The sequence below is a fragment of the Macrobrachium rosenbergii genome, chromosome 41, assembly GCF_040412425.1.
Source record: "Macrobrachium rosenbergii isolate ZJJX-2024 chromosome 41, ASM4041242v1, whole genome shotgun sequence".
Lineage (NCBI taxonomy): Eukaryota > Metazoa > Arthropoda > Malacostraca > Decapoda > Palaemonidae > Macrobrachium > Macrobrachium rosenbergii.
The window spans coordinates 50258406-50272218 of NC_089781.1; the positions used below are offsets into that span (position 1 = coordinate 50258406).

Below are 13813 nucleotides of genomic sequence, written 5' to 3' on the forward strand. Positions count from 1 at the left end.
TTTCAGCTTAAATGCTCTATTGTGAGTTGTCTACGGTGTTCTGAGGTATATGAGTAACTTTTTGATAAAAATATCAAGTGTGTACAAATTCTCACTTTATTCACAGTCCAAGGAGGGGGCAACTTTACTATTGAAAGTAATTGTACAAAATTATATTCAGCAGCTCACACAATCTTCTAGCTCTATAAGGGAAAGGTGGTGGATGATTATTTATAAATACATTTCATAATTCAAATAATTTTTTTTGTCGGAGAATCACTTGTCTGAATTCTCAGGGCACTCTTCACTGTTACAACTCTATGGAGATACAATGGTAGTTCACCACAATCAACTTGTAAAGGTGATGTTGGTGATGATCTCAAGGCTCCTGAACATATTCTAAGGCCTTCGTTATGAATTCGATCCAAGGCTATCAGTGTTGCATCTGATGCTGAGCCATATAATTCACTTCCATAATCAATGACAGACAACACTGTTGCTTTATACAGTACAGTAAAGGTATGTCTAATGGCTCCCCAAGTAGTGTTCAATAGTTTCCTAATTAGATTTAATGCTCTTTTACATTTTCATTTCATGTGTGTTATGTGAGCTTTCCAATTTAGGTGAGTATCAAATACTAATACTTAAAATTTTGCTGCTTGGCCAATTGGTATACAGTAATATGATTTCTGATTTTCAAATTTGTTTCTTCACCTTTCTTCCACTTTTATTTTTATAACAACAGAACTGCCTGAGTCTTAAGTATGGATAACTTAAAGCCTACAGATGAGGTCCATTCATCTATTTTTATTATGGTTTTATTGATAATCTGCTCTGCATGTTCTATGCAAGATCCCGAATAACATGCAAAATCATCCATATATGTACCGGTTACTTTTAACACCAATAGGTAAATTATTACTGATATCATTTATTGCTAAGGTAAATAGTGTGCCACTAAGGACACTTCCCCATGGAACACCATTTTCCAGTGGAAATGTTTTTGATAAAACATCATCAATTCTCACCTGAAAATTGCGATCTGTCAAAAAAGTTTTGTATAAACTTGGATAATGTCCACAGATACTATTTTTAAACTTGGATAATGTACACAGATACTATTTTTATATAACGCTTTTAATATTGCATATCTTCATGTAGTATCGTATGCCTTGTTGATGTTACAAAAGACAGTTACAGTAATTTGTTTTCATGCAAATCCTCAACATATGTGGTCTTCTAAGTTAGAAAGAGAATCTAATGTTACACTGTGACCCGAATTGAGTGAAAGTTAAAATTTTATTTTTTTGAATGTGGCATGTTACTTGAGTATTTACCATTTTCTCTAGTAATTTGCATAAACAACTTGTTAAAGAAATTGGTAATTTATTATTTACAGTACTGGGAAAGGTTTGGGGATAGGAATTATTACAGCTTTACGTCATTTAGCAGGAAATAAACTTCAAAGCCATGAACGATTATAAAACTGTAATAAGTACGACTTTGTCACAGGTGCTAAGTGGCAGATCATCTCAAAACAAATATTGTCACCTCCAGGAACAGATTTATTGCTGTTCAACAGAGCACATTCCAACTCTCCCACATTACACTTTCTATTGTAATATACAGGGTGCGGCATAAGTAACGGCCTTTTAAATTTTATATCTTATAATGTATATTTTCTTTAATTAATTTGCTAAATCTTCATTTTTTCAAATATTTTGTACAACCATGAGATTAACAAAGGAACAGAGAGTAAAAGCAATTCAATTGTACTATCAAAACAATAAAAATGGTGCTGAAACCGCAAGATTGTTATCAGCTAAATTTAACATCCCAAGGGTGCAAAGCCAAAATATCACAAGTTTGATTAGAAAATTTGAATCCACAGGAAGTGTAGGTGATGCTCAATAAAGAGATGGAGGAAAAGAAGTTTTTCGATTGTAAGTTGGTCTCTCTTGCTGACTGATTGTACGCTGTTGCCTGCGCCCGCACAATATTTAAAAATATTTTCTAAATATTGTCTTATCGTATCGGTATTAACTGCTAACCCCAGCGTAAACTGAAATTATCCTAAGACGAATTATCGTAACACGAGCACTGCCTGTGTGTATATATATATATACAGTCATACCTCGGACTTACATAAGGCTAGGTTCTGGAGCCCATCGTGCAAGGTAAATTACTTAAAAAATTAAACCTAACCACTTCTGCAGCCTGCAGGGTTTCTCGAGAATTTCGTGTGTCTGTGAAAAAATTGCATATGTCCCTTAGTTAGGTTCCAGTGAAACGTTCGTGTGTGTGTGAATTTGCAACTTGAATGTAAGAATATATTACTGTATATATATAATATATATATTATATATATATATATATATATATATATATATATATATATATATATATATATATATATATATATAAATTTTATATATATACACAATTATATACAGTGTATATATATATATATATATATATATATATATATATATATATATATATATATATATATATATAAATTTTATATATATACACAATTATATACAGTGTATATATATATATATATATATATATATATATATATATATATATATATATATATATATATATATATATATATATATATATATATATACATATATATATATATATATATATATATATATATATATATATATATATATATATATATATATATATATATATATATATATATATATATATATATATATATAAAGACAACACTGACAGGCATTCTTTGCTGGCTTTATGGGGAGTGCATCCTTCTCTTGCTTGTTATGTAATTCCTGGAAATCATGCACAACCAGAACAATCTCTTTTCATCAGCAATAAACACTTGCTGAGTTTCTTGGGCACTGCTAGTGCATATTCACTGACTGCCTGCTCATAGCTTCTCTAGTCTGTTGAAGGCCATCTTACAGAACCATGCATTGCTTGCATGAAATTCAGGTACAGAATGCTCCAAACTGCTTTCTTATTAATGGATGACTAGTATGAAACAATTGTTTAGATTTTTTGTCTTCAAGCCACTATAGTATTGCATTTTCCATCCTGACCAAGTTTTTATCAGGCACTTGACTTGACATTTTACACTTGCAAGGAAACTCACTGCAACACATTCACAGACTTCCTTCTCTTATTTTTTACACTTTACTGTACAATAATTGATGACAAACATGCATTCTACAGCACCTGAACTCAACATCCTCCCTGAAGTTATCTACAATCCCATTATTCTGTCACTCAAGAGCGCTATCATCGCAACTTGAAGACTTTTACAGACCAATACTCAAACACTACATGAATGCAAGACTGTAGCAAAAAAAAAAAAAAAAACCAAAAGCACAATGACTGTTGGTAAGTAATTGCATGAGACTGATGCTGAGCCAGTATCCACTACAGGGAACCACTACCACCTGTGCATATTCGTTACGTGTTGTTTAGTTCGGACATGTTAAACTTTACCACAGTTTTGGAAGCTAACTCAAAATCAGTAAGAGTTGAAGATGTTAAATTTCCAAATTTTAAGGGTACAGCATTGTGTATATGTAAATGAGAAGGGTGCACAGTATCCTTTGAATCTGCACAATCATATTTTAGGGGTCCTAGAAATAAAGTTTTGCACAATTATCACCACTGAACCTGATATTCGATCATCTAGTGTGCAGGGGTCTTTTTAAAAACTACTGACATGAAAAATAACAAATTTAATATTGCACAAAAAAAAAAAAATTTATTGTCTTGGAGCAGCCATACTGTCACTAGATTTACTCAAGTGGTTTCTATTGTAAGCCTATACTGTACCAGCTCATGAAGCTCAGAATAGGTGACCCTAACCAAGTGTAACATCACAATACTGAAAATTTTTCTGAATCAGTGAAATTACTAACTTCATGAAATCACCAACACTAATATAATAAGTGTGCTAATAGTACATTCCTATGAGATGTTACTAATCTTTCAATCATGCTTGCTTCGTGTATACTTGCCAAGAAAAGTGAAAATGTAATTGACTCAAAAATGGAATGTTAAGATTATTATGGTGACTCAATGAAAGACTGATCCCCGTAAAAACTGTATGAATCCTTGGAAATTTCAGTGTTTTCTTGGCTTTTCTTCATCTTTCCATGACAGTTAAGTATCACCTAAGGAATCATATATATATATATATATATATATATATATATATATATATATATATATATATAATATATATATATATTATATATACATATATATATATATATATATATATATATATATATATATATATATATATATATATATATATATATATATATATATATATATATATATATATATATATATATATATATATATATATATATATATATATATATATATATATATATATATATATATATATATATATATATATATATATATATATATATATTATGTTTATAAACTTATGTAATTCAGTGTGCATTAATGATTTTCATACTTTGAATACAATACCTTTGCACTTACCATTAAACACCTTATTAGAGCCCTGTATATAAATCACTGTATAACAAAGATATGCAGTTGGTTTTTGTCAAGTTTTTATGTTATTCTAAAACACATCATGCACAAGTGAATAACCAATAAAATTGGGAATATGTATAGTGAAGTAAAGCTTCCAGGGGCCTTTATATGAAATGAGACCAGTTCAGAGGTGTAGAGGTAACATGTAAAAAAATTCTGAACATAGCAAGAATTGCAAGATACTACTAGTTCAGGTTTTAATGAGAATCACAAATTAGGGAAAAACCAGCTTACCTTACATGAAGGACGTACTCCTGGACTAAAGATGTCAACATATAATGCTTTGCGCATGACCTGATCCACCACACGTGGATGGATCTCTCCTGTCGTGTGATATAACGTTTCATCTTCCCTGGTAATATGGAAATACCTGGAAAAGCACAACTTAACCTTAGAATTATGTGTATTCCATGACCAATTAAAACACTGTAATGTTAAAGGCTAATACTCAAGAAACACTTTGTGGTGTAAAAGACACTATTTTCCCCCTAAAATAAGTCTCAAGATTTTATTGTATGTACTAAAGTCCAAGGTATGTTTTTCACAGGTCTAACCTAATCCCAGAGGGAGTCTCTCTTTGCTGGAGAGTAATTAGAACTTCTGTTAATGGTCTCTCAATGAAATGTATAAACCATAATTAATATAGTAAATAAACAAAAAAAAAAAAAAAAATATATATATATATATATATATATATATATATATATATATATATATATATATATATATATATATATATATATATATATATATATGTAGCTACAAAGATCCACATCAGCAGACAGGTTAATGGATGAGTAGTAACTTATGCTGTACTGTATATCAATTTTACTAGTATTTTGACCATCCTTAAACAAACTTGATTTTAATGGATCATTACGAGCAGATGATTAATAAATAAAATGAAGTGATGTGACCAATAAATAAAGATATGAAGTTCAATGAATGTGGTATACTATATACATAATAAAAAAAATTTAATATTAAAATTTTGTGTGATGCAATAAATATATTAGGAAAAAATTAAATATTGCTAAAAATTTTTATACTCTTTAAAAAAGCGTTGAAAGCAGAAATATCTGCTTCATCTCCCAAATTATCAGAGGGATTTACCCGGGAAATATCTTTCTCTTTGGCTAAAATATCTGGAGCAGACCACCAGAATGTGCTCCACTGTTAAGAGTCTCGTCACAGGAAGCACACTCTGGAGGGCTGCTTCCTTCTAAAATAAACTGATGGGTTAAACGAGTGTGCCCAATCCTTAATCTGGTTAAAATAACCTCTGTTCATCTGTCAAGCTGGAATGATGAAGACCACGGCAGTATATTATCTAAGAAGAGAAGTCAACCTTTCTTGCCATTTACTTAAATCATAAGATCTAATAGGACCTTTTAGGTCTGTATGAGGCACTTTTCTGAAAGAGGTGTCTGATAAAATACTAGCAGCTTTTGCTTCCCTGTCTGCCATCTCATTTCCGCGAATCCCCACGTGAGAAGGGACCCAACAGAAAGAGACTGATTTATGCCGGCAACAGATACGAAAAAGCCACTCCTGAACTTTCTGAATTAATGGATGAAAGCTATTAAATTTTTCAATAGCTTCTAAAGTGCTTCTAGAGTCCAAGTATATGACAAAATTAGAGTCACTACTTTGAAAAACTAAATCTAGGGCAGAGACTACGGCTGTTAATTCAGCAGTAAATATTGATGCAGAGTTGGGTAATTTAGCTGTGTATGCTGTATCACCAAGGATAACAGCGCAACCAACACCACTATCTGACTTTGATCCATCTGCATAGATCTTTGTAAAATTAGCATGGGTAACGTCATGCTCTAAGAATTTTCCCCTAATCTCTTCTTCAGTGCAGTCCTTTTTGTTAAACAATTTCTTGCATACTAATGCTTCTGGAATAAACCCATGGAAGATTTACAGGATATTCTACTTCCAGGACATTTCTGGGATTTAAGATGCTTATTCCTAACATCCTCATTCAGTCGAATTTGGAATGGTTTAGAAGCTCTTGCACAAGAAAAATATCGAGAGTCTGTTTCCTTTAGTACTTGAAAGGAGGGATTTTTGGGGGAACTTTTCACTCTAGCCACATATCGCAACCCCTAGCTCTTGTCTTCTTAGATCAAGGGGAAAATGATCTCTGTCGACATATATGCTTTCAACAGGCGAAGTTCTAAAAGCCCCTGAGCATATTCTCAACCCCATGTTGCGTACAACTTCCAGTTCCTTTACCTTGGTTTTACAAGCTGAGGAATAACTCTGACAGCCATAGTCTAGCTTAGATCGACATAAGAGTCATATAGCCTCAGAAGGGATTTCTTATCAGCCCCTCAACTAAATCCAGAAACAACCTTTAAAATATTCATAGATTGTGTAACATTAACCTTTAGGGCATTTATGTGGTTGGCCCATGTTAACCCTTTCATATCTGCATAGTTATCACATCACTGAGGGCACATGAGCCCCGATGTGTCTGGGAGCGCTTCGACAGTGCGAAAAAATAATTATTTCTGAAAATTCAGCAAAAATAGAAATTTTATGCCAACAACGTTCATTTTGCTGTCCTTTTTCTAAATGTTTATATTTTATGGTGGAATAGTCAGAATAAGAGTCCCAGCCCTCTAAATACAAAAAAATGTGAGTTATTTCGCGAAAAAAAAAAAAAAAAAAATCTTTACTTATTTTCATATTTTCGTTCAGTAACCCAAAAAATATGAATGTCAGGCGAATGAATTATTTTTTTATGAGAAAGCCAATAAAATTCTCTAAATATCGACATATAAAAGAATGGAAAACGAATAAGTCCAGTTGGTGAAAAATTGATAGAAAAAGGGCAAGAAACAGAGCGCTCTGCCCGGCGTATGGTGAGAATTATCGCTAGAAAAAAGATTTTTTTGAAGAGCCCTATCTCGGTTATTTTTCATAGAAATTACTTTGTAAATATACGAAAATGTAGAGGAAAAGTTGAAGAATAATGTGAGAGTCAAGAAAAATGGCTTTGGTAACGGCAACAGTTTCATTTTGACGTTATAAATTGATTGAAACGAAAAAAAATGTTACCGTTGTCAACATTATTGTTCGTAGCTCAAAAGCTATAACAGTTAGGCGAATGCATTATTTTTTATGAGAAAGCCAACAAAATTCTCTAAATATTGATATATAAAACAATGAAAAACGGATAAGTCCAGTTGGTGAAAAAATTTATAGAAAAGAGGGTAAGAAACAGAGCGATTTGCCCGGCGTATGGTGAGAATTGTCGCTAGAAAAAAGTTTTTTTTGAAGAGCCCTATCTCGGTTATTTTTCATAGAGATTACTTTGTAAATATACGAAAATGTAGAGGAAAAGATGTAGAATAAAGTGAGAGCCAAGAAAAATGGCTTTGGTAACGGCAACAGTTTCATTTTGACGTTATAAATTGATTGAAACGAAAAAATGTTACCGTAGTCAACATTATCGTTAAGTAGCTCAAAAGCTATAACAGTTAGGCGAATGCATTATTTTTTATGAGAAAGCCAATAAAATTCTCTAAATATTGATATATAAAACAATGAAAAACGAATAAGTCCAGTTGGTGAAACAATTTATAGAAAAGAGGGTAAGAAACAGAGCGATTTGCCGGCGTATGGTGAGAATTATCGCTAGAAAAAAGGTTTTTTTGAAGAGCCCTATCTCGGTTATTTTTCATAGAAATTACTTTGTAAATATACGAAAATGTAGAGGAAAAGATGTAGAATAAAGTGAGAGTCAAGAAAAATGGCTTTGGTACAGGTAACAGTTTCATTTTGACGTTATAATTTGATTGAAACGAAAAAAAATGTTACCGTTGTCAACATTATCGTTAAGTAGCTCAAAAAGCTATAACAGTTAGGCGAATGAATAATTTTTTATGAGAAAGCCAATAAAATTCCCTAAATATTGACATATAAAAAATGGAAAACGAATAAGTCCAGTTGGTGAAAAAATTGATAGAAAAGAGGGTGAGAAACAGAGCGCTCTGCCCGGCGTATGGTGAGAATTATCGCTAGAAATTTTTTTTTTTGAAGAGCCCTATCTCGGTTATTTTTCATAGAAATTACTTTGTAAATATACGAAAAAGTAGAGGAAAAGTTGAAGAATAAAGGAAAGTCAAGAAAATGGCTTTGGTAACGGCAACAGTTTCATTTGACGTTATAAATTGATCGAAACGAAAAAAAAAAAAAAAGTTACCGTTGTCAACATTATTGTTCGTAGCTCAAAACTATAACAGTTAGGCGAATGAATTATTTTTTATGAGAAAGCCAAGAAAATTCTCTAAATATCGACATATAAAATAATGAAAACGAATCAGCCCAGTTGGTGAAAAATTGATAGAAAAGTGGGTAAGAAACAGAGCGCTGCCAGGCATACGGTGAGAATTATCGCTAGACATTTTTTTTTGAAGAGCTCTACCTCGGATTTTTTTCATAGAAATCACTTTGTAAATATACAAAAATGTAGAGGAAAGGTTGAGGAATAAAGTGAGAGTCAAGAAAATGGCTTTGGTAAGAGCAACAGTTTCATTTTGACGTTATAAGCTGTTGAAACGAAAAAAAATGTTACCGTTGTCAACATTATCGTTGTAGCTCAAAAGCTATAACAGTTGGGTGAATGAATTATTTTTTATGAGAAAGCCAACAAAATTCTCTAAATATCGATATATATGATAATGAAAAATGAGATTCAGAGCCCTGCCTAAAATCCAGACGTCTCTATGTGATGCACTAACAAATTTCCGCTAGTTTTACCGCAAAAACTTTGCGAAAGCATGTTGGAAACTGTTCTCGATTGGCGCCGCTTTATGTAAACAGCCACACGTGTTTTACCCAGCCTCGACGCATGGTCTCTGACAGAAGTGTGGCCTGCCAGGCCTGCGTGGGTGCGATCAGCTGATGTCATTGTGAGAATTTTTACTACGCCGTGGATTTTGCATGCACAGTAGAGGAACTAAAAATTTATAGAAAATAGAGGATACCAAACAGAGTGTTTCCAATAATGTAATCCTACATTTTATAAAAAAATGTAAGATACGAGAGAGAAACGTGGGTAGGATCAGCTGATTTCATTGTGGGAAATTTACTATGCCAGGGAATTATGATCGCAGTATAGGCACTGCTTGCCTGGCGTGTCGATGCCTGAGTTACGGTCCAAGGTATGCTTTACCCTATGGAAACCACCAACTGTCCGAAAATAAAAAAATTTACCCTACCACACGTGCACGAAAAATGTCGGTAAATTTTACGCTCAATTACGTCAGTCAGACAAGAAGGGGTAGGGGTTATTGCGTAATATGACGTCAATTGGGTAGGAAAGGGTTAATTTATGGTCTATAGTCATCCCCAGAAATTTTACTTCGTTTTCATAAGGAATAATAGACCCTTTTAGACTAAGTGTGGGAACCCCTCCCACACGCCGGCACCTGGTAAATCTTACTGCAACTGTTTTGGAAGAGGAGAACTGAAAACCATTCTCATTAGCCCACTTAGCAATAGCATTAATAGACCTTTGCAAATGTTTACATAGAGACAAGGAATCATATCCTGTGCAGTATATTGCAAGGTTGTCGACAAAAAGCGAGTATTTAACAAGGGGTGAGATTTTTTCAACCACACTTTTTACTGCCACTGAGAAGAGCATTACACTTTAAACGATTCCTTGGGAAACTCCTTCCTCTTGCATAAAAGGTTGGGAGAGGAAGTTTCCCACTCTTACCTTAAAAAATCTGTCTGTTAAAAAGGAATATATAAACCTGATCATTCTTCCACATATGCCCATATTGTGCAATTATTTCATGATGCCATTTCTCCAGGTAGTGTCATATGCTTTCTCTAAGTAAAAAAATATGCCGATGGTCTGACATTCTTTGGCGAATCCTTGCTGGATTTGGTTGGTCAGCCTCAGCAAGGGATCAAGGGTGGAGCGCTTTTTCCTGAAACCAAATTGAAATGGCGATATTAATCCTTTGGTTTTCAGATGCCAAACTAGCCTGGTATTTTCTCCATCAGCCTACACACACAGCTGGTAAGAGCTACTGGTCTATAGCTGGTGGCTTGGGAAGTATCTTTATTAGGCTTTTTAACAGGAACAATTATGGATATTTTCCAGTCCTTGGGTACGACTCCTGTTTCCCATATTTTGTTTATAATCTTAAGTTAAATATTTTTTGGCATCATCTGAGAGGTGTTTAAGCATTTCATATACAATTGTATCCTCACCTGGAGCTGTGGATTCACTTGAGGAGAGCGCCTCACGAAATTCTCTTAGGGAAAATTTGCAGTTGTATGGTCCAGATTTTCCCAAATCAAATTTCAGAGTCATTTCAGAATTCCTAATTCTTTGAAATTCTGGAGAATAATTGTTAGGACTGGAAACTTTAGAAAAGTGTTTTCCTAGCTCATTGGCAACTTCAGTGGGCTCTGTGATTAGAGTGTCATTTATTTTTAATGAGGGTAATGGTGATGCAACAAATTTTCCACTCAGTTTCCTTATTTTGCGCCACACCACTCTTAGTGGGGTCTTGGAGTTTATTCCATTAATATTAGTAGAGCCAACATTCTCTTTTGGCTTCTTATAAAAGCGCCGCTGCTTGGCTAAAGCACGTTTGTAGATTAATTTAGACTGAGGGGAGCCACTAATTTTGTAACGTCTGTAGCATTTCCTAGTCACTTTTCTCAGAATACCACAAGTCTTATTCCACCAGGGGACTGCAGGTCCACAAGGTTTGCCTTTTGTTTTGGAATTGAGCCTTCAGCACTCTTCAAAGTAGATCCAATAAAGTAATCATAGGCATCTAGATGAGAATGAAAGACTCAAACTCCCTTTCTAGATTGACAAACTTACTGAATTTATCCCAGTCTGCATCCTCTACCTCCCACTTAGGTAAAACTTCAGATGGAGCATTCACAGCATATTTCAAATGGATCGGGTAGTGATCACTTCCATTTAAATCTTCATTAACAGACCAATTAAAATCAAGGTGGATACTTGTTGAAGAAATAATAAGGTCCAGTGCAGAGAAATGATTATCGTGAATGTTGTGGAAGGTCACTGACCCATTATTATATAGGGTAACATCATTCCTGTCAATAATGTCTTTGATTAATTTCCCTTTACTGTCTAAAAACCGACTTCCCCAAGGGGGTTGTGGGCATTAAAATCATCTAGGAAAAGTAAAGGAGTTGGAAGTTGATTAATTAAGCACTGAATATCTCCAATGTTAAAAGCAAGGTCTGGTGGAAGGTATAAGGAGCAGATTGTTATCCTCTTTTCCAAAACGACTGAAATAGTGACAGCTTGTAGAGTTGTATTTAGTTGCATTGTGGAGTGCTGCAGGGATTTATTAATAATAATTGCAGCACCTCCGTGGGCACAATCACCAATTGGAGGATATGATTTAAATATTGAATAATTTAGTCCAGGATTATAAGAAGAGTTGCCTAACATTGTTTCCTACAGGCATATAATCCCTGGATTGAATTCATGCATTTAAACTTCAAGGTCTTCTGTACAGGCTCTGAGACCTTTACAGTTCCACTGAAGGATATTGAGCATGAATGCTAAGGTGGTAAAATGTGCTACTCCCCACTCCTTGGAGGGGAAGTACTGTTCCTAGGGTGGAGTGGGAAATTCTCCTTTATAAGAGATTGTTTTCTTAATCCCTTTTCATCTCAATTGGAATTCAGGGTCTTTGTTTGATCTTCATATTTTTTACTGTGATCCTGATGTTCAGAATTTCTAATGTGATTCTGTGCATCACTAATCCTATTTGTTTTAGGGCGGCAAGACTGAACTGAACTCAGATGTTTTTGTTCTGAATCTACTTTTGGAACCACCTTTCTACGAGGAGAGATCTCTTCCAAAACACTGAACCCATTCGAAGTTTTTATTGTAGAGCTATCAATATTTGGGGAAGTATTTCTTGTGCGCTTCTTGGTAGTTGTAATTATAGCTTTGTTATTATTTTTGCTTGTGACTGTGACAATTGATGGCTCTGAACTAGCTCTATCTAATTGGGGTTGCTCCTTTAACTCATTTTTGTTTGAAGTATTTTTAGAACATCTTCCTGAATTATTAGTTGATTTTGGAGATGAATTGGCAGCTATCGTAGAGATGGCATTTGTATCAACTTTGGAAGATAAATTTTCTGTGCTTTTGGAAGTACAATTTTTGGTATTGGACTCCAAAGCACCTGCCAACGAAAGTTTCTGACCAGTTTGGAGATTTTCATTATTATTTACAGTCAGAGGAATAGCAGGTTTACGATATCTATATCAGACGCAGTTATTGGTGGCCTTACATTGCTAGAATTTTTCATGAGTTTTATTGCAGAAGCATAGGAAGAGTTGGCACTTTTGTTTGCTCCCACTACCACGCGCTTTGCTTCGCTAATGCTGCCATGTTCGTTATCAGCCACTGCCAACACTTCTTGTTCAAATCTATATCTGGGGCAAGCCCTAGAATCTGGAGGGTGATCACCCTTACATAGGAAACAGTATTGGGCTGCTTCACACTCATCAAAATTATCATGCTCTGCAGAGCACACAGGACATCTTTTACTGTTATCGCAAGAGTTTTGAATGTGGCCATATTCAAAGCATTTGCGATACTGTTTAGGATTTCTTTTATATTTTTTAACCTGCATCCTCTCATGGCCAACAATCATGGTATCAGGTAGGTAATTGGAGGAGAAGGTTAAAAGGATAGCTGCATCCCCACCCAGTTTTTTAACACGAGATACGCAAGGAGGACATCGATGGAGAATCTCCTTTTTAAAAACATGCAAGTCTTTTGAGTAAACTACCCCTTTCAGTGTGTTAAAGAATCTGTGAGATGAAATACATTCAATATTTCCACTTTCAGGAGGTTTAAAGTTAGATAACAGAACTGCTTGAGTCTCATTACCAGCTTTTATTAGAAGGTTCTTTCCATACCGTTTCAAATTTCCAATGGGAATGGAACCAACCTTGCTCTCAATGCATTCAGCAGCTTTTATTAAATTTTTCCCTCCCTCCTTGTAGATAGCAACATGCCATAAAGGGGGAGGAAGAGCTCTGGTACATGGGACTGGTCCATGTTCTTCAGTCTTTGGAATAAAATCAAATGGCTCATCATTTAAGTTTTTCACTGAAAACACTTTTCTGCTGAGAACTGAGTCATTTAGAATGTGGCCATGGAGTCTTTGTTGTGCCTCACTAGCTTCCAAGGGAGAGGAAAATTTAACAAAAGCTGAAAATGACT

General features: G+C 34.2%; 1 protein-coding gene across 3 annotated transcripts in view; it reads right to left on the reverse strand.

Moving 5' to 3' along the window:
• The window catches only part of LOC136826856 (golgin subfamily A member 6-like protein 2), a 324849-nt gene that overhangs the window by 117200 nt on the left and 193836 nt on the right, over nt 1–13813 (reverse strand). For all 3 annotated transcript variants that reach the window (XM_067084347.1, XM_067084348.1, XM_067084349.1), the window contains exon 3: nt 4783–4918. In XM_067084347.1, coding sequence (XP_066940448.1) covers nt 4783–4918 — 136 coding nt within the window. The remainder of the gene's footprint in view (nt 1–4782; nt 4919–13813) is intronic.